This window comes from Octodon degus, unplaced genomic scaffold (genome assembly GCF_000260255.1).
Source record: "Octodon degus isolate 3935 unplaced genomic scaffold, OctDeg1.0 scaffold00246, whole genome shotgun sequence".
Taxonomy (NCBI): domain Eukaryota; kingdom Metazoa; phylum Chordata; class Mammalia; order Rodentia; family Octodontidae; genus Octodon; species Octodon degus.
Window position 1 is genome coordinate 832974 of NW_004524822.1, and position 22345 is coordinate 855318.

General features: G+C 44.1%; 1 protein-coding gene across 5 annotated transcripts in view; it reads left to right on the forward strand.

Moving 5' to 3' along the window:
* The window catches only part of Plekhg1 (pleckstrin homology and RhoGEF domain containing G1), a 227751-nt gene extending 212756 nt beyond the window's left edge, over positions 1–14995 (forward strand). For all 5 annotated transcript variants that reach the window (XM_023706250.1, XM_023706251.1, XM_023706253.1 and 2 more), the window contains 3 exons: positions 1094–1116; positions 3812–5459; positions 11481–14995. In XM_023706250.1, coding sequence (XP_023562018.1) covers positions 1094–1116; positions 3812–5459; positions 11481–12541 — 2732 coding nt within the window. In that variant the 3' untranslated portion in view covers positions 12542–14995. The remainder of the gene's footprint in view (positions 1–1093; positions 1117–3811; positions 5460–11480) is intronic.
* The last annotated feature ends 7350 nt before the right edge of the window (positions 14996–22345 follow it).

Consider the following 22345-nt stretch of genomic DNA (forward strand, 5'->3'; position numbering starts at 1 on the left):
TTAGGCAAACTTAGGCAAAGTGCAGGGACTGTGGTTCAATCCCTGCACTTCATATGCTGTGCCAGCCCCACCCTCAGGCTGGACTGAGCCAGCCACAAAATATAAATAAATAAATAGAATACACGGATGGGGAAAGCTATGAGCTTGGCCAAAGACACGGAACAGCAAGCACTAAAGGATACTGTGGACAAAACATTCGTGAACCTGTCAGAAATAATACTCAGTGAGACCTACTTAAATTTGCCCTTGACCCAACACGACACCTTTAGGCCTTCATAGGAGAACTCGCCCTCCCACATGTGGATGGGGCTGTGGGGGTGTGCAGGGTCTCCACAGCATTTGTACCACAGCATGACCTAAAATGCCAATCTAGTGACAGTTAAACTGAGGTACATCCATACATATCAAGGAATATTCTGCAGCTTTAAAAAGAATGAAGTACATTTCTATCTGCTAACAAGAGTGTCCGTAAATATTTGGCCAAAAATACAGCAAGTGGGGGGGGGGGGCTTATTTATATAACAATGGCTGTTCATCAGAGGGAGGAGTGTGGTGCTTTTGGGAGCCAGAAGACCAACATTAGACTGCTAACAGTGGTTACCCCTAGGGAGAGGCATGCATGGGAACAGAAGTGCTTTGTTGTATTTCATCATTAGACAGCTCTTAAAGGCCAGGAGTACCTAATCAGGATATACGTAATAGCGTCTGTAGGCATCAGCCCACAACTCCACTAGCAATACTCCTCAGCCCGGGTTCCGGAGCCCCTGTTGGTGAAAGCCTTACCACACAGCTAAAGCCAACGCATCCTCTGAAAATCCATAGGAGCGTTCTCTTGTCCTTGTGGGGTTTCTATGGCTGCCGTGAGCCTTTTTCTTTCAGGTACCACATGTTTTTGTATGGAAGCTTATGAAACTTTGTAGCATAGAGTGGCTCTTTGTTCTCAGGGATCCTGTGACTCAGATCAGGGCCCAGACTTCTCTTGGTTTTAATTATCAGCAATAAATTTATCCATCCTATAAAATTATTACTGTTTGTTTATATGAGAAGTACATTTTAGTTCTCAAACTTACAACAGATATCTCTTGCTTTTCAGAAACAGCACAAGACATCCAAAAGGTAGGTGTTGCTGTGCTTCTGGTCACGTGCTGGCTGTGGGCGCCCTCTGTCGCCCTCCCTAGACAAGGACATCTTACTAGAGCCTGCACAGTGACTTAGCATTTGGGCAGTTTTATGCTTTACATTTCATATTTGTTTCACATTTTTATAATTTACATTTGATTTCACGGAGGGCTCAACCTTGTCTACTTCCTCCCTCCTCTTCTTCATCCCTCAGAGCTAGGAGAATTGTCTCGGTTACTCTTCACTTGTGGCTGGGACAAAATACCCGACACCCAAAATGAAGGAAGGAAAGGTTTCTTTAGCTCACAGTTTGTGGAGGTTTCAGTCCATACTCGGCTGGCTCCAAGGGTATTTTTGCCAGCCCCAAAACCAGGCATGGTAGTATATGCCTATAATCCCAGCACTGTGGAGGCTGAGACAGGAGGATCACTATGAGTCTGAACTACATAGCAAGGTCCTATATCAAAGAAAGGAAGATTGATTAACTGATATAGCATATACCAATATTTTTATAAGCTTTACACCAGCATTGTCTGAGTAAGGCAAAGGGAATAGATGAAGGAGGGCTGGCCAGATAGCTCAGTGGATTAAAGCACCTGCTTAGGCACATGCAGAGACTGGGATTTGATCCCTGGGGTGTTCAGAGAGGGCAATTGAGACTAGGTATGGTGGGCACGCCTGTAATCCCAGTGTTTGAGAGACTGAAACAGGACGATTATGAGTCCAATCTGTGTAGTAAGACCCCATACTTAATACATTTTTTTAAAAAGATGGAAGGAAATATATATAAAGGCAATAAGTTTTTACAAGAATTGCATATGATATGTGAGTAAAAAAAATAGAGGAAAATATAAAATGATGAATCCTTTTTAGGATTTAGAAAAATAGCACTTGGGGTGAAATGTTGCTTTAACCCTCTCCTTTTTCCTTTTTTGGTAGGTAAACTGACAAGTGATAAAAAAAAATTCTTGCTAAATTGATATTTCCGTGGGCTACCATAACATTTTGATCAGAAAATATGTCCCTGATACAAATTAGTATCAACAAGTCTTAATCCAGTCCTTCCAATTCTTTGAAGTTAAGCTTGTTTGCTTCCAGTTTTATTTATTTATTTATTTATTTATTTATTTATTTGAGAGAGAGAGAGAGAGAGAGAGAGAGTGTGTGGTTGTCGCCAGCTCAGCCCACCAGGGGGCGGGGCTGGCTGGCATGTGGTGCTGGGGGATTGAACCGCGGTCCCTGATGCCTTGCCAAGCTTGTTCTAAGTAGGTGCTTTAGACCACTGAGCCATCTCTCCAGCCCCTGCTTCCAGTTTTTTATTTGTTTGTTTGGTTGGTTGGTTTTTGTACTCTACATCAAACTCAGGACCTTGCACTTGCCAAACAGGCACTTGTGCCACTGAGCTATATCCCCAGTTGAAGTTAATCTTTCTATACACAAAATAGTATCACAGTAATCTACTCCATCAAGAAAAGATTCTATGTTATAAATAAATCATACTGCATTGCTTAGAAATAGAAATAGAAATAACACTTTGCTTAGAAACCATTAACAGCAGAAATATTTTACTCCCTACCAGGCAATTAAATGCTACTTAACTAAATATATTTTGAAAGGAAGCAAAATAGCAGGGCCCAACAATGGATTAAATTACAACCCTGAGCTGGGGCTATAGCTCAGAAGCACAAACACTTGCCTGGCAAGGTCCTGAGTTCAATTCCCAGTACCAAAATAAAATACTTCATTAAATTACAATCCTACAACAAAGGCTGTGCCTAGAATCTATAAAGTGAGGTGATGTTGATCAGACTCATGAGTGGTTGGCTGGCTGGAAGAAACACTTGGGGTTGTCATCGGGTTGCCCAGCATGCCTTATACATTGGCATACCAGAGACCATGGTAAGACTCCTGGGAGTCAAACACCTTCAAAAGGTCTCAATCATTTAAAAAAAAAAAAGTCTCAAATACAGACTAAACATCAGGGCCCTTGACACCCATAGATACACACCTATGTATCTTCTTTCATGTAATCAATATTTGCCAAGTGCCCACCACTTTAAAGTATCTAAGCGTTGTCGGTATTTATTTGCTAAGAGGTATGGAGTCAGACCTGAATTAGAGTGCTGGCCTTACTAGTACATGGGGAAAGCAGGTCACTGAATCTTTAGGAACCTACATTCCCTTACTGTACAGAGTCCACCAAAATATAGGTACAATCAGGGGAAAAACTTGTATAAATATTTTAATACTATATTTATTGAGACATCATGAGATTAATACAAGTTACCTTTGGCTCCTGCATTTACAAAAAGTGCTCCGAGTGGTGCCTGTTTGCTTCTAGACATTTATTAGTATAGTGAGCTGCTGAAGTATGCATACAGGTTTTGGCAGGTTCTGTATTCATCTAATATCTAATTTGCAGAGTAATTGTGAATATTAACTTTGGAAGATATCTGCAAATTGCCCATAGCCAAGCTTCTACATAAATATGAATTCTTGTCCTTTCTGCCCCTTGTCTGACAATTTGAAATGCTTTTCAACTCAATTAAAAGCAACATTGTCCACTGCTCATTTTCTTTAAGAATATGGCAGTGTAGTGACTGAGGCCACACGTAGGTACAGGAGACATTCCCAAGCCAGATGGCTTCTCTGTGGTGCTGTACCTCACTGGCGTGTTTCTGTCTTAACTCAGGTTTCTAGAGAGGAAGGTTCTGCCCAGCCGACTTCCATGGGGCCTTCTCCTGCCCAGAGGAACAGTCAGCCCAGTGCCTCTGCTATTCTCAGTGTACTTCGGGGAGGTGGCACCATCCGGAACATCTGGACCGATCACCAGATCAGGCAGGCCCTGTTCCCCAGCCGCCGCTGCCCGCAGGAGAATGAGGATGATGAAGATGACTACCAGATGTTTGTGCCTTCCTTCTCCTCCTCGGATTTGAACTCGGTCAGGCTGTGCGAAGAGAGCAGCACTTCGAGTCGTCCTTGCAGCTGGCATATGGGGCAGATTGAGTCCACAGAGACCTCAGGAGCTGGCCACAGGGTTGTCCGGCGGGCCAGCAGCGCTGGGGAGAGCAACACGTGCCCTCCTGAGATAAGGATTAAGGATAGCAATGGCTCTCAGTACAACCCCCAAAGGGATCTGCAGAATAGGCCTCACACGGAAGGGCAGGAAGGGACGAATCCTTTCGGGTCAGCAGTAGAGCTGACGATTGATGATATAGACCATGTCTATGATAACATAAGTTATGAGGACTTGAAGCTAATGGTTGCTAAGCGGGAAGAACCTCCCTCTACTCCCCTCAAATCAGCCCGGGATTCAGCTCGCCCTAAGAGCACCCCAGAGCTCGCCTTCTCACAGAGGCAAGCTGGCCACAGCCCAAGCCCTCTCCACACAAGGAGAGACGGTGCGCTCAGCAGCCAGGAGGCAGCTAATCAAAGTGTGCAGGAGCTGCAGGTGGAGGAAGAGAACGTCTATGACACTATCCGGCTCCCAGAGCCACCATCACTGGACTTCAAGGGCAGCAGCCTAACGCGGTCCAAAAGGAGCACCTTCTTGGGTCTCGAGGCAGACTTCACATGTTGCGACAGCCTAAGGCCCTTTGTGTCCCAGGACAGCCTTCAGCTGAGTGAGGATGATGGGCCTTACCCCCAGGGGCCTCAGGACAGTGACTATTTGAGCTTGCTGTATAACTCTTCCAGCTGTAACGTGTCTTTAGCCGATAAGACCCTGTCTGATAAACTGTCTGAGGAAGTAGATGAAATCTGGAATGACCTAGAAAATTACATTAAGAAAAATGAGGATAAAGCTAGGGACCGTCTCCTGGCAGCGTTTCCCGTGAGCAAAGACGACGTGCCGGGCAGGCTGCACGCGGAGAGCACCCCTGAGCTGAGCCGGGACGCAGGGCGCACCACATCCACACTCTCCCTTCCCGAGAGCCAGGCTTTCCTCACACCAGTGAAAAGCAGGGTGGTCCGGCCTGGCCGCACCAGCTGCCCACCAGAGGAAGACCTGATTTCCACAGAAGGCTCCTTTCTGAGTCTCAGCCGGTTCTCCATGGCCAGTGAGAGCCCTGCTGTGGACAGCCCGTATGATCTGGTCAGCAGTACTCTGTCCCAGACAGACCCGGAGAGCCCCGACCCTGGCCTGGATGGCACAGATAAGACCAAAAGCCGGGTCTTCATGATGGCAAGGCAGTACAGCCAGAAGATCAAGAAGGCAAATCAACTTTTGAAAGTGAGGACCTCAGAGCTGGAGCCTCAGCCAACCAGTCAGCATCAGAAACCTGCACCCAAGGACCTGGCAGCTATCCTAGAGGAGAAGAGGCAAGGCGGCCCCGCCATTGGTATGTTCACACCGTTTTTGTCCTTCTTGACTGTAAGGTGGGACACCAGGTGTCCGATTCCCAGAGTCCTTGAAGTAGGTGCAGCTATGAGAACAGTCATTCAAGTGCTCACATCTCAAAGACCACGGGTGGCTTTGCCCACCTCACTGCATTGCATGGCTATAGCATGATATGCTCCAGAGGATTATGGATGTGCGTGCGTGTGTGTGTGTGTGTGTGTGTGTGTGTGTGTGTGTGTCACTGTCACTATGTAGGGGATATATTTTTTTAAAGTTGTAATAGAATCTAAAGTGTGAGGGGAAGAAAAGCCATCAGTTTTAACTTGTGATCCGCTGAGCTTTGCTCTATGTATCAGCAATGTATTAGGAAGAGGAAGGATTCACAGAACCTTTCCAGGCTTGGAAGCAGACAGAATGGAATCGCTCTTTGGTTCCAGAGCCTCACTAAAGTGCCTCCTCCTGCAAACAAAGACCAAAAAAAAAAAAAAATCATTTTAACACTTTTCTTAGTTGTCCACATGAGTCAGTGCTTTTCTCACATATTTTGGCTGCTACATGATTTTTTAAATAGCTAGTCATGTGTTAACAGTGTTTCCTTTGGTACCCCATTTATGCTTCCAAGAATCTTAATTCTTGATGCAGACCTCTTCTTAGTAACTAAGTCATGGGATCCTAGGATCCTAGGCTTGATGTTGGGAAGATCAGGGTCTAGGAATAAGAAGTTTTGAGCTAGACTCTCTCAAAGGATGGAGCTCTCTGACCTCAGGGGAAGGGACTAGGTGTGAAGAGAACAGAGCAGCTCTTTCATTTTCCTGAAAGAGCTGAGGAGCTTCCCACCTCCAGACCCAGAGAGATTTTTAAAGTAAGGCCCAGGAATCTGCATTTTAAACAATGTGGCCTTTCCCTCATACTTTAAAAATCCTGCCCTAGATTTTCTGACAATGGACCATCTCATTAGGAAGAGAGGAGTTCATTCTCCAACTAAAAGTAAAAAGCTATTGGCTTTGTATCAGTAGGTCTGGCTGATCAGCTTCATAGGCACAGAACACATCTGGAGGTGTTGACACTACTGATTCGGCTGTGTTGCTGACGCCTCCTTTCTTTAGAATCGTCTTATTTACCTATATGGAAAGCAAAGCATGAGCAGGAGCTATCAGATCCCTAAGTGAATCACAGGGAGAGTCTGTAGGGATTTTTTTTTTTTAACTTTGGAATTATTTAAAAATTTCCTGTCAGGGAGGTAAAAGCCCCTAACTGATGTCCAAAGGGGTTTATAGACTCTTTAAAAGTCTTCTTATCTTTAACAAAAAAAACTTTAGCAATGGTTTTTGTATGAGTATGGCAGACTCTATTGCATAATTTTTCTCCTTATAATACTGCTAAGAGTAACTTATGTCCCTTTTGCAATCTAGCTTGGTTTGTTGTTACACAGTACTTAGAGAAAGTAAACATGCTCCACTGCTGGAGGACTGTTTGGGGGCAGCATAGATGGCCTGAGAAATGGTCACACATTGGCAGTTGCAGCTACTGGCTGAGTCTGGGCTGGGGCTTTCTAGAATCAGAGACGACAATAAAATACTAAGATTTCTGCTGATGACAGACTAGGCCAGCACACTACTGTCTAAATGGTGGAAGAGGCTTGGGCAGGTTGGTTGGACTACATGACACCCATGAAGATGCAGAACACTTAATCTTGATTGAAGCAAGCCCTTTCAAGATGGACAGTTACCTTAAATAGTTTTCACCTAAGTGTTAATTTATTTCAGATTAAGGTTCTTTAGCTTCTTTTAATTTTTGATTCTCCTTTTTGTCTTGCCTCCTGGCATCTTCTTGGGATCCCGTGGAATCATTTCTCTACTTGGCGCCTGGGTCCTTTCTTGACACAGTGGGATCCTTCTTGTGTCCTCCCCCAGAAGGAGACGATCCCTCCCAACAGTGCTGTCTTTCCCGGCCATGTAGCAGGAGCACATCCCCGGGGCCTGCCATCTATTGGACCTGACTCAGATCCATGTCTCCTCCGCCAGGGTGATCGAGACCACTTCCTGTGCCCACCAGGCTTTCCATCAGTTGACGTGATGACTCCTTTTCTCTTTCTTGTTTATCTGGGCACAGGACGTCATAATCGAATGGACCGATTCTCCAGACTTCTGCGTATGGGCCTTGCCACTTTGCCAGGAGCTTGCTCTCGGTGTTGTGCGGAAGGAGGAGCGCCCTATTCACCTGCTGAAACTCTCGAGCATCTTTATTGAACTCTCTCCCAGGGGTCTACAGGCCCCCGGTCAGATTTCCGACTATAGATCACCCAACCAGGTCCAGTTGCTCCTGTATCCTAGAGCCTATCATAGCATGCCAGCTACCTTGTTCAGTCGGACCTCGCTCCTGGTAGTTTTTCACTTTAAGCAGAGATCTTTGGGTTCCTGGCTTTTGGATGATATTTCATATGGTGGAAAACTGTACAGGCTTAAGAAATTTTCCTTGAGTAAAATAGGGAAGGCATGTTTTATGCTGTTGACTATATCTCAGGGAACATCAGAAACATTGATTTTAATCTTCTGTCTTAGAAATAGCACATTTGATATTTCCCTTGGCAGAGTTGCCTTCGTATTTTATCTGGAATCCTAAGAACTCCAATTTTCAAACCTTTGTAAAGGAAGATAAAACAGAGACAGCAGTGAGATTATCATGTAGTGATAATGTATGTGCGCTGTAAAGACGGAGGCAGGGAACCCCGAGCCAGCTGGCTGGTATCAAGGCTGTCAGGCGAGAGAACACATCTCAGGCTGACATCCCTGTGCGTTTGCCTCAGGGGATCTAGTATCTCAGCATACAAGTTACTGGCTCTGTTAGGTGGTCAAAACAAAAAACATGCTTAGATAAGCACAGCTTATTTTTACCAGAGAAATATATTTTATTCATAAGTAATAAATGGTCAACTCCTTATTGTTAAAGATAAATTACACCCATTGTAAACTGCCTATTTTAATCCAAAGCAGGCTTCCTGTGTTGCCTTTAACTCCGATGGCCTGATTGCCAGACTGTTTTTCCACATCCAGTAGCCTGGTCTCAGGAAAAGCCCATCCGTTTTTAACCCTACACTTACAATAAAATGAAAGGGTAAAAGCTATTATTGGGATAATGAAGTAGTTACAGAGTCCAATTTCTGTCTAGAACTAGGATTGTGCTCTGTAGTGGGCTGGACAAAATATGTAACATTTTTCTCCAAGATCAAAAGCTTATAGACTGGCTGGAATAAACTAGCCTATAAAAAAGGAAGGGCAACACAATGTTGTGTGCATGCAAACACGTGAATTATACATATATGTAAGACTTCAGAGGAGAGAAATCAGTTAGCAAAGGATCCAAGGAAGATGAGACTCTTGAGACATGGGCAGGACCTGATTAACCAAAGGAAGTGAAAAGTATGAGAAAGAGGACAAAGACATTGAGAAATACTGTGAATACTGGGGACATCTTTCAGATTAGCTAGGCTAAAATCCAGAGTACATACTGAATTTGTATTGCATTTTGTTACTAGGATTGTTTGAATTTTGAATTAGTTTTGCTTTCCCCCAACCATCATCTTCTTGGAATCTCTGGTCTCCCATGGGGTCAGTGTGTCTAGGTACAGGAGAACGACAGTGTGCAGTGTGCGTCTGACTTTGTCTAAAGGTCCAGCTGCCTTTGGCTGGGTCTCACAGTTAACGAAGCATTCCAAGCTTTAGGATAGTAAGCGCAGACACACTGGTGTCCAGAGGGCCTTTCATAAGCTCTTGCTTCAGGTGGTGGTCAGTCTTAGTTGGTATTAAGAGTTTTTGCTCTCCAGTTTGAAGGATTTCCCACATTAGGTTATGAGAAACTTCTAAAGTAATATTCTCTCTCCTCGCAAGGAATTTGGAGTTGAAAACCCAAAGGATCTGAATATAGGGTCTATAATGAGAATGCCAGATGTTTACTTTAATTGTGGGGAACAAAGGGTGATGGAACAAAGAAATTGCAGTTGAAAGGCACACAGTAACAGCTAGTTGTCTCTGTCATCAAAGAAGACAGACTCAGACACTGCCAGTGGGAAAGAAATGGCCAAAACTAAGTAAGCGAGTACTTAGCTGGAAGGGTCATTTACTAATAACAGTTACTGACAATATAAATAGTTTGAAGAAGAAGAAATATAATGTCATTCGCTAGTTATCACCGATGGAATAGATTTCTTTCACAGGGACAATACAGATGTGATCTCAGCAACTTCAACACTGCATGGAGTTCTTTGATTCTTTTTTTTTAATTAGTTTTATTGAAAAACAAATAGCAATGAAACAGTTTCAAAACCAATGAATAGGACATTTTCAATAATTAACACATTGTGTACGTATGTATTGTCTATGTAGTAGTTATTCACAGTACAAGATGCAGACATGATACCCTGTCCAAATACTATTAGTACAAATCTTTCTTCTCATTGAATGAAGAGAAAGTAGCTGTATATCTATCCTACTTTGTATATACAGATGCAAAATGGTCCTTCATTTGTATCCCATCCCAGAAAAGTGCAATAATGAGATATGAAAAGTAAACCCATATTAATATGTGGAGCTGTAAAGGGCTCAAAGTCAACAACTTCTGACATTGCCAGTCCTACGGATAACCCACTACTATTATGGACTGCTGGACTATATTGAATTATTTTGTTGAATTCACACACCTACAATATTTAAATGGCATGGAATACCCATCGCTGACAAAACTAAACAAAAAAATGGAGTTCTTTGATTCTGTGGTAGTCATGCGGAGGCCCAGTCCAGGCAGGGAAACAGCTCTTGAAATTGACATCTGAGCTCCTCTCTTAAATCATTACTGTCCCAAGAGAATGCTCTGTCCATATCATGGTCCAGTTTATATCTTTAGAAATGGCTGTGCTCAGAAGTACAGCAAAAGGAAGAAGGGTGTTACAGGTTAAGTGGCCGAAGCTTTATGACAGAATAGGAAGTCCTACTCCTGAGCAGGTATTGCCAGTAGATAGAGAATGTTTGATTGTTGCATATGTGCACAACTGGCTCCTTAATGGTTTGTAGGCCTGGGCTTTAGTGCCGTCACCTCTTCTTTGCCGTAGAAAAGGAAAGGTGCATTAGTCCAAGAAGTGACTTAGTCCGTATGGTTCTAGAGGAGAGGGCCACTCTTGACATTGGCTCCCCAGGTGGTGGCAGTGGAGAGTTGTCTAGAGACCAGAAGTACAGGAACAGAACCCTCTAGAAGCAGGTAAGCGCAAACAGGAGTGGAGAGAAGCCAGGGCTAGCTGTTGCATTGTGTGTTGTGGTCATACGTCTTTAAATGACAATCGGAATTATTTTCATTTTCATTGGTGGTGTCTATTTTTGTTTACTCATTTACTTGATTCTTCTAGTATTGGGGATTAAAACCACACCCTTGGGTTTGCTATGCAAGCATTCTAACATGGTGCTATATGCTCAGCAAAATTATATTTTCCTGATTTGGTTTAAGTGCTGGCAGTCCCGCATTTTAGGATGCCTGTTTTCAGCACTGACACTGATTCATGCTTGAAAGTAGCACTAGAAATTTTCATTATGATCAGTGGACATTATAACATCAGACCTGCTGTTGAAATAAAATCCTGCAGAATTCAATTAAATAAATTTTTAGTGTTTCTACTTGTAACGAACTGTGGGTTATTTTATTAGTTTGTGTTCAAAAATTATTCATTCTCCAACTTCACTTTAATTAAAATCCTATCCACTGTTTAAGGTGTTTTGTTTTGGGGTTCATTTTTTTCTTTTGTTTAGTATATTGATTAGATTCCATGCGGAGGTGCATGCCTATAGTCCCAGCACTGGATAGCCAAGGCAGGAGAATCACCATGAGTTTGGGCAAAGTAGTGAGACCCTGTATCAACAACAACAACAACAACAACAACAACAACAGCAAAAGTGATTAAAATGCTATGTTCTGTATTTTATCTTCACATGTAGGAATAATTCTGTGTGTACTGATCGTGTCAATGTTTGCCTTCCAGGTGCCAGGATTGCTGAGTACTCCCAACTGTATGACCAGATTGTGTTCAGGGAGACACCCCCTAAAATTCAGAAGGACGGCTGGGCCAGCACACAGGACCCCTCCCTCCTCCGGCCTGCCTCACCTTCCCAGGCCCACCACGCCAGTGAGAACTGGCTTTGGCATTCGACCTACAGTAACGGAGAGTTGGCAGACTTCTGTCCCCCACCAGAGCAAGACTTGAGGTCAAGGTATCCCACTTTAGAAACAAGTACTAAAAGCCCTCCTAGACACTTGTCTGCTGCTTGCTCGGTGCCTTCTCTGCAAGTATGTGACCCCCTGCCAGGCTCAGTGGTGCAGAGGTGCAGCGTAGTGGTCAGTCAGCCCCACAAAGAGAACTCCTGGCAGGGCCACCTTTACAACTCCCTGGGTCGCAAAGGCGCAAGTGCTAAAGCTCAGTCCTATAACAGGTCCCAGTCCTCCACCTCCGTCTTGATCAACAAATCACTGGACTCCATCACCTACCCCAGTGAGCTGGGCAAGCTGCAGCTGTCCCCTTTACACCTGGGTTCCAGGAGTGGAAGCCACCAGGATTTGCTGCCGGGTATTACTGACACAGCTCTCCCAGGCTCTGAAAAGGGCTCCGATCTCACACTCCAAGACTCCCAGAAAGTTCTGGTAGTAAATAGAAATTTAAATGCCCAAATAGCAAAACAGAACTATTTTTCCAACTTCAAAGAAACTGAAGGAGATGAAGATGACTATGTGGAAATCAAGTCAGAGGAAGAGGAGGCAGAGTTGGAGCTGCCTCAGGGTCACAGAAGGAAATCTGACTCCAGGATGGTGGACAATGACTGTGCCGATAACCTCTGCGGCAGCCACACATCTTATGCTTTGAATACTCCATGTGCTCCAAAAGAGCCAAGAGGCAGCAAACTTGGACTTTCACCGTATCTAGCAACTTATAATGATTCTGACAAACTGAATGACTATCTCTGGCGGGGACCACCACCCAGCCAACAAAACATTGTCCAGTCTCTAAGGGAAAAGTTTCAGTGTCTCAGTTCAAGCAGCTTTGCCTAAAGTTCTGAACAGCAGCTGGCCTAAATTAACGACTTCTTGTGCCCATAGGTTACAGATACTGTACTGAGGAGGTGTTTTATTTGTACCAGGTTAAAACAATTTTGTAATGACAGGAGGTGTAAAGTATACTTTGTTTTGAAGCACAACTTTTTGAACCAGTTGATCAGACAGTCAGGATCATAGCAAATGTCAGCATCCAAGCATCTTTTTTTATGTCAATTGTTTTCATGTTTCATGTAACCCAATCTTACTTGAAATTTCTTAGGCTTGTTTCTTAACATCACTATGATTTTTTTCCATATCCTGACAATAGTGTCCATACTTTAAGAAATGCAATAATCCTCTATTGCCCAGAAGCGCCCCAAGTAGCTTTATCTACAAGTTCAGAAACAGCAAGGAGACCTTCTTCACATAATTTAAAAGGAAAGAAAACTAAAGCTGCTTAAGGAATTATGCATATATCTGATATTTTTGTGACATTTATGATAAGGCCCTGGAATAATTTATGCCAGAGATCTGTGATTGGAATGTAGTCTTGGTGCCTGTTTTCAGATTTCTTCACTGGTATTTCTATATCATTTCTTTTTGATGTAGAAAGCGTGTGACTTAGAAAATTAAAATGTAGCAGGACCAACTTGCAATAAGCAAAAATTTTACCTGTATTTTTGGACAAGGCCTGGATTATGTGCTGCTTATCATGTTGTTTATATGACCTGTGGGGTGAAATGAACTGTTTCCTTCATGGCTTAAAGAAAACCAAGTTTAATAAAATGTAAACTTGACTTACCTACTAGAAAAGACAGACTGCCTTCTGGTGACAACCTGATTATCGTTCATAATACAACTGAAAGAGGGGGAGAAACAACCAAAGACGCCTCACCACACCACGGTGTATGGCCATTTCTAACAAACACAAAACCAGAAGCTACTGAAAGGCAAACACATTCAAGTTCCTCTTTCCAGAGCAGTGTTTCACTCGTACTTTCATGAGTTCTGGACTCTGCCAAAGAACCTTCTAGCTCCCAGCCCTCGGGAATTGCCAGAGGAAGGAGGAAAAAATTTATTTTCTAAATAATACATAATATGTGGGCTTTTTTCGTTGTTTTGAGACATATCAAAGAAGTTTTGTTTACTAGGTTCTGACAAATAATATGTTACAGTCTTTATAAAGCATTTCTTTGTGATGTTATACATTATCCTAGCTCCTCATGGAAAGAAACAAGACCAAAAGGAAGACACTGAATAAAAACCCTCCCTTAGAACCCCAAGAATATTTTCCCACAGTGCCCTTTGTATTCTTATTTTTAAGCAGCTGTATATTCTGTGGCCGTTCCTTTCTTGTTTCCATCTTACTTTCTTTTCTCTTTATTCTAACTTAATAAGTTTCCATTTTTAAAACTATGATTATTCATGTAGAGAAAGGGCCGAGGATTTTCCCTGAAAGGTAAGCAATAACATCAAATCTGTGGCATCTTACTGTAATCTTTTCCCTCTTTTTAAGCCCTGTGCCCTTTTCATGCCTGTAAAGCATAAAATGTGACTATATTTTTTATAAATAGGTACCTAAGGTAGTTTTCTTTCATTTTAAATAACAAAACAATGCAAATTTCTTGTTCTTCAAGCCAGTCTCTCTCCGCATAGCCACAGGCTGAAGATGCAGCTCAGTGGTAGAGACCCTGTCTGCCATGCATGGAGTCCTGGGATCCGTCCCCAGTACATGAAAAATAAGTCCACATGAAATGGGATGGTTCTGCAAAATACCGTCCTTTACTGCTCTTAATTAGGTGTGGTATGAGCTTTCAATATTAAGCAGTAACAAAAAGGACAGCGCCACGAGAAAGTATGTGCTGAGGCTTGCTAGAGGTGTATGGGAGCGCATTTGCATTGCTTGTTTAAACCAAGTTTCCCTGACTCCTGTCCAGGAACACAGTCTCCATTTTTCATTTTTGGTCTGTGAATCCCAAATTCTACCCCACATTACTGTTGCATCTGAGTCTCAGAAAGTACTAGTTCTTTGCCCTGGTGTCTCCTTGTGTTGTCGTCACCTGAAGGGACGCAGCCACGCACAAAGGCGGATGTTGTCTATACACAGTCTCTGGTCCTTCAGCTTTCAGGACCGGTATGCAGTTTTGTGGACCACTTCTGCGGGCCAGAAAGCAGATTTTGAAAGCTGTGTGGGTGTATATAGTCATATTTGTCTGTATCCTGAGCTATCATTTAAGAGCTTTTGTTTAAATGAATTTCTTGGGGCCAGGCGTGGGGATGTATATAATGGAGAGTGAAAGCTGTATGTATTTGCAAGTTTTCACTGAGTTCCTGTATGAAAGTATGAAAATTTTTTCACATACTCTATTCTTTGTAGGAAAACGCACCTAGAAAGTATAGTTTAAATCCTATATAGAAGGTAATGAATGTTGGTAGTACCCATTATTTAATAAAGTTTGTAAAGTGCAAAGTAAATTATAGTGTGAATTAATGTATTCAATCTGGAACATTAAGGTTTTCCAGCTGGATGTAGTGGTGCACACTTGTAATCCCAGCACTTGAGAGGCTGATGCAGGAGAATTACTGTGAGCTCAAGGCCAGCCCAAACTGCATAGCAACACCCTGTCTCAAAAACTAAATAGACCTTAATACATTTTTTAAAAAAGAATAAATAAAATATTTTTTTAAAAGTACGTCGGGGGGGCCGGGGAGATGGCTCAGTGGAATAAGCGCTTGCCTGGCAAACAAAAGAGCCTGAGTTCAATCCCTGGTTCAGCAAAAAAAAGAAAAAAGAAAAAAAAAAGTAAAAGTATGTCAGGTGCAGTGGCACAGACCTGTAATCCCAGCACTCAGGAAGCTGAGGCAGGCGGATCACCACAAGTTTGAAGTCAACCTGGGCTACACAGTGAGTTTGAGGCCAGCCTGGACTATATGGCAAGATCCTGTCTCAAAAACCAAATCAAAGGGCTGGCCAAATAGCTCAGTAGATTAAAGCGCCTGCTTAGACACAGCAGCTGGGTTTGATCCCTGGTGTGCCATGCCAGCCCCACCACCAGGGCACACTGAGACAGGGATTGAGACTGGGCGTGGTGGCCCGCGCCTGTAATCCCAGTGCTTGGAAGGCTGAAAACAGGAGAATCACTGGAGTCTGATCTCCGTAATGAGACCCTGCAGACCCTGTAGACTCTGTACTAAACATATTAAAAAAAAAAAAAAAAAAGCTCAGGATAATGACAATATGCTAAGTTCCAATGGCCCATGTTAGACCATTTATTTTGTGTGTCTTTGGATTACTCTTGAAATAGTGAATTTAGCATGTGAGATAGTTTTTGTTTTCTTGATAGGTTGAGTTAGGCCAATCACAGAGATAACTTTTGTAAGAGAATTATAAGATATCCTTTTAACTTTCATTATCAAGTTAAAAAAATCAGTGTAAAAAATTTTAGCACACATTGAGGTTTATTTCATATAACTGAAAATAAAGCAAATTTTGCATTTGCTTTAACAGTCAGAAACATTAGAACAAAGGCATGCGGATATAATTTCATAATCATGAATATTCTCTAAAGCAATTCCATTTCCAAATGCAAACATAAAGCCCTATGCCAGTATAATGAAAATATAGGTTGCCTGACTTATCTTACACATAGAGAAAAACAGCTTTAAAAGTTTTCTGTAGGGTATTTTAGAATGAAGTTTCTAAACTTCACCTTGAGAAGACGTTGGCCAGGACTCTCAGCTTTTATTGTTTTGGTGGTTTGCTGTGTAAGTCATGAGTTCAATTTAGAGAAACCCATGGCTATGCAAAGTCCACGCTCTGGGTAAATCTATTATCTAAATTACATCAAAGAATAAGAAATTACATCCATAAGAGAAAGCAAAAAAAAAAAAAAAAATTTAAATCTTTTTTTTTTTTTTTTTTTTTTTTCCCCTGGAACTGGGGATTGCACTCAGGCCCTTATGCTTGCCAGGCAAACGCTTATTCTCCTGAGCTATCTCCCCGGTCCTACAGTTCAGTCTCTTAATTTGAAGAGCAGAATTTAACCTGCTTCGAGGAGTCCCATGTCCTGTTTGCTGCATCACTTTTTCTGACTAAGTTGCGATAACTAAGTGGCCTTTTAAAAAGTCTTTTTTCCTTTTCCCCTGACTGATGGGATTTTAGAGACACCTACTGGACAGATTCCCAGTAACTTTCAGGCCAGGAGGGCGGCAAGATCAGAGCCCCTCGGACTTCTGCGCAATGCCTTTCCAGATCTTCTGTGGCTGCGTCGTCGAAGGGAACAGAGCCCGGCAGATGCCGTTGTGGGCGTGAAGTCGGGAGGGCGCAGGGGAGGGCACGGAACACCCAGCCGAAAGAAAAGCTCGCCTCTTGCGCACGGCGCACGCCCACGCCCAGCTCCAGAAGTCCTTCACCGCGCATACGCATCTGTGAAAAGCACCGAGGCACAGCTTCCCTGACCATGGCTACTCACATGCGCCCTATAGTAGGAAAGGGCCGGACGCGGCAATTCCACTTCATTAGTCCTAAAACTGTTCTCTGAACATAAAAGAGCGGGGCTGGGATAGTGATCAGAACCTCTACTCCCCAGGGCAGGCACAGCCCCAAAATGTTTCTATAGCAACGCGTGGCTCTCCAACCAGTTCTCACAGAACCATCCAATAAGACCACGGTGTAAGCAGATTCCTGCTATGGGCCAGTTAGGTCAGAGGCTGCAAACCACTGGCCCGTGGGCTGGAGCTGACTTGGACAATGTTTAAAAGATTGAAAAATAAAAATCCAAGTTTCCGGTTCCTTTAATAGTAGAGGTGAGGCAGGAGGATCACCACAAGTTGGAGGCCAGGCTGGGCTACATAGTGAATTCAGACCAGCCTGGGCTACACAGGGAGACCCTGTCTCAAAAAGGGGTGGGGGGATCAGGGATAATAGCTCAGAGGCATAAGGCACCTGCCTGGCAAGCACAAGGTCCAGAGTTCATTCCCTGGTACAGAAAAAAAAAAGGGAAAATATGTGGCCTATTTGATTCTAGATTCCAATGGCAACATGGTAAGATCCAATGAGGGGATCCAAAGGTGAAAATCACCCCTAAAAGTGAGGCCTTGATGCTTGGGAGAGGCTGTTTCTTTGTTTTCCCTTATAGGCTTGATCAGCTGATTTAACTCCTGGAGTGTTTAGACACAGATACCCTAGACAGAAAGTAAAGGCTATCCTCCTATGGTAAAATGAACGCACACCACAGAAAGTGTGCAGAGCCAATGCTACTCGGGAGGAATTTTATTTTATTTTATTTTATTTTTATTCCCTGTATTTTAAGGAAGGGTCTACAGGGTGTTCAGGGTCTCACTACTAGATTGGACTCGTGATTCTCCTGTTTACAGCCTCCCAAGTGCTGGGATGACAGACACACACCAGCACATCCAGTCTCAATCCTGGGCTCATCACACCCGGGGGGTGGGGCGGGCTCGGCAGGCCCAGGGATCGAACCCCTGGCCCCATACCTGCTTGCAGGCACTTTAATCTGCTGAGCTATTTGGGAGGAATTTTACCCATAAGCACTCACTTGCGAATGTTACCTGCTTATCCTCCATAGGCTGCAGGATATGAAACAAATTATTTTCCACTCCATTCCTTCACCGTTATGGATTCACCTAAGGCTTACACTACCATTTATGTTTTGTTTTTTAAAATCATCTCTAGCCGGGACCTGCCTCCCCAGTGCCAGGAGGATCTTCCCTCAGGACATTTCCTCCTGAGTTGTCCAAAGCTGATGTCATTTTCTCCAACCCAGCACATTCCCCTGGGCTCCCTCTCTGGTGTGCAGCATGCAAGCAGCATAAACTCTTACAGCAGCCTTCCACGGTCTACTTCGGTCCCATAGGAGCTGCTCACCACATCTTCGGGGCTCTTCCTCTGCTGTCCACTGTAGAACTTGCTCAGCCCTTAACACACAGCCCAGAAACTACTGCCTAGAACTGTGAAGGACTTACCTGCTTGTATGCCAGCAAGTTAGCTTGCCTCGGTTTCACAGACACTGGCAAAAAAAAAAAAAAAAAAAAGGCCCAAGACTCCTAGGTCAGAGATAAAAGGCATCAAGACAGCCCAGCGGGTGGCCCAAGTTTCCTATCTGCAGACTCCACGGGCGCAGTGGGTCTGAGCCAAACCTGTCTCAAAGAGGCAACTAGCAAACTTGTCCTCATCTGAGCGGTTGCAAGGAAGCTTGTGCCATTTGGAATGCAAATCTTAGTGCTAGCTGACCACTGTCACATGTTGAGCCTTTTGCTAGTCCCCCTCACTTGGCGAAGGTGTTGGCACACGGCCTCTCATCACCCCACTGTCACTCCTCATACACCACCGCTGTCCTGAGTAGTCTGCATTTTGGTGGCCGACCCACCTCAAAGCCGGGCCTCTCTGCTCCTCGGCTTGCTCCCCACCCATGACCTTTACCTCCACTCATTTGGGCTACCGTACAAAATATAGAAACCACGTCTAGCACATGTCTATCACCAAGGTCTCTTTTTCCTCTCCTTGAATTTTAAAAAGTATTGCAAAATACACATAACACAAAACTTACTGTCTCAGTCATCCAGGGTACAACTCAGTGGTACATCCACATTGCTGAGCGCGCGCTACTGCCGGCCCTCTCTTGCGCTCTTTGCATCTTGCAAAACTGGGGCTCTGTGGCCACCAAGCAGCTCCTGCCCACTCTCCCTGCCCCAGTCCTGGTGCTCCCCATCCTTTCTGTCTCTATGGCTGTGACTGCCCCATTCACACTCAGAGGCGCTCACCTAAGTAGAACCATACTTCTTTTTATAAACATCCTATTCAGCATGTTGTGTTTCCATTAAATCTTCCAACCTCCTTTTAATTTCCTCCATGAACTATGGATTACTTAGACATGTTATTTAGCTTCCAAATATTTGGGGCTTTTCTAAATATCTTTCTCTTATAGATTTCTTCCTTAATTCCAATGTGGTCAGAGAACACTTTGTCTGAACTGAAGTCTTTCAAATTTTTTCAGGTTTCCTTTATGACCTAGAAGGGAGTCTATCTTGGCAAATGTTCCCACTTGAAAACAATGTGTAACCCACGGTTTTGTGGGACAGCAATTCCAGTTTGGTGGGATTGAGACTTCCCTATCGGTGCTGATTTTTCTGTCTAGGTCTATAAATTATGGAGAGGAATACTGGAGCCTCTAACTGTCACTGTGGACTTACCATTTCTTCTTGTATTTGTTTCATTTTCACTATAGTGACTTTAGCAAATTTAAGCATAAAAAATTACTAAAACAATACATGGTAACTCATAGAACCGATAGGAATTCCAGAGGCCAGAGTCAAAACAGGTAAGCACTGGGAAAAATGAGAGAGAAGTCTCACACCTCTGGACTTGTCTTTTGGCCATTGTGAGTCAGGTTTTGTGATTGCTTGTAGTAACTAATATACTCTCCAGTTTCCTCTTCCTCTTAGTCTCTTTTGTTCCCTTGCCTTCCTCTGCTTGTTTGCTGATTGACTGATTGATGGACTGAACTAGAGAGTAAACCCAGGGGCTTTGCTTTGAGTTGTCTCCCAGTCCTTTTATTTTTTATTTTTGAGAGGAAATCACACTGTGTCACTAAGTTAGTTACCCAGGCTGGGCTTGAACTTTGATCCACCAACCTCCACCTCTTGAGTTCTGGAATTCCAGGCATGTACCACTATGCCTGGCTTATATTCTTTGACACTATTCTAGATTCTCCTCCTGCCACTTTTATACACTATGTGTTTGTGTTTTATCCACAAACATGGGCTTGAATCCCCTCTCTGTTTTGGTACTACGTGGTTATCAGATTTATAACTTCGCTTTTGATTTCTCCTCAGCTACAGGTCTGTATCAGTCAGTGCTCACCAGAGAAACACATTTAATGCACCATATACAAATACATGAGGATTTACAAGATTGGCATGTGACAGCCAACTATAGTCAAATGTAAAAGACTGCAAAAGGTCTGTCTGCGCACCGAGGATCCAAAGGATCCAGCTGAGAGCTGGAGCTCCACACAGTGGCTGGTTGGAGTCCACATAAGGAGGCCGAGGGTCCACGCTGGTGGCTGAAGACGCTGAGCTGGAAGCCAGGTCGTGAGGTCCCAGATAAAGGTGCAGACTGGAGCTTCCCCTAAGAAGCAGACACAAGCCTGCTGCGTTAGTGACTGTCTCAGTGCTGACACAAAATATCTGATGCCCAGAGTTAAAAGAGGAAAAGGTCTATCTGGCTCAGAGTTTGTAGAGGTTTCGGTTCATCCTCGGCTGGCTCTGAGGCAGGGTGGCTTGGCAGAGGGCCACCACAGAGGAGAACAGTTCATCACAAGCAGACTGCAGAAAGCATCAGGGGCATGTGACAGGGCCAAGCCCCTTTCTGTCCCTTGGGCCACCTGCCTAGGATGGGTGGTGCACTCATACCCTTAACCCCAGCATTGGACCATGAATCAATCACCAACTCTGGATTCAGCCACTCTGGAAAACAGTGCCCACAGCTGCATGAGGCTTTTGGGGGACGTCCAGCCCTGAACCATAGCACCTTCCTTCTCTACTTCCCTTTTATTCCAATCCTCCCCAGGGAGGGTCTCCCACACCAGAACTATGCTGAGCCAAAGTAGCTCAATGTTTCTTACTCAAGTGGACACAATCAGTTAACTATCTCAGTGTCTGTGTCAGGGAGGACACAGCTGACTCTACTTCTGCCAGATTCATCCGCTCCAAATCCCAGCAACACACAAACCTCAGGAGGCCACAGGTGCTGCTTCTGTTCTCTGATCTCTCTCTGTGGACAGCACCCCGGCAACACCCGAGACTTCCGGTCAGAATGGGGACCTCATCCTGGAGCACTCCACCCAAATGCAGCCAACTTCCTCTTAGTTATTTCCTGAATCCATTCGCTTTCACCATCCCATCGGCCAGCGATGTACTTGGGCACTCCACTTCCCCAACTGTACAGCAATCTCCAGATCCATCTACTGGCTTCCATTCCACACTCCACATTGTTTTTGGAATGAGCCTTCTAGGCACAGTGGGGCCTGGCCCTTGCTAGGGCTCTCAAAATGCAACACAAACACCGTTATATGGTTGCATGGCCTGCTATGAGGTCCCTGCCTGGCTCTTCAGGCTCGTGACACTTCCTCTCCTTCCCCCACTGTGTACTGAACAGATTTCAGAAACTCAAGTTCTGAAACCTGCGTTCATGCTTTGAGTCTTTCTTCCCACCTCACTCATTTCCAACAGTCACTCTTTTCCTTTGCTTAACTCTAAACTACCCCTAATCTTGTGTTCGAGTACCACCTTTAGAAAACTTTTACATGATTCTGCTGGTCTAGATAGGTACCTCTTTTGCTACTTCTTTTTTTTTGTGGGGGCGGGGGTGGGTGGGTGGGTATGGTGCTAGGAATGAACCCTGGGCCTTCACACTGAGATACATCTCTAGGTCTTTTTTGGAGGGGTAGGAGTGGGGAGCTCAAACTTGTGATCCTTCTGCCTGAGCCTCTCAGAGTGCCAGGATACAGGTGTGCACCACCATGGTTGTCTTTTGCTGCTCTTATGACTCACATCCACCATGTTCCTACACTTCTCCACGTCTGTATTCTACCCTCCAATCCTGAGCACGATACACTCAGTGAGGCCGGGCTCAGCGTCTGTTCTGCTCACAGGTGATTACTGAACGGCACGCCAGGCACCGAATAAACACAGTCAGGTCTCCTCTCTCTCCTTCTCTGCACAAAAGATTATTTAATTTCAGATGTGCTCTGCTCAAACTAAAAACAAGCTTTCTTGGGTATATATCTCAATGTCGTT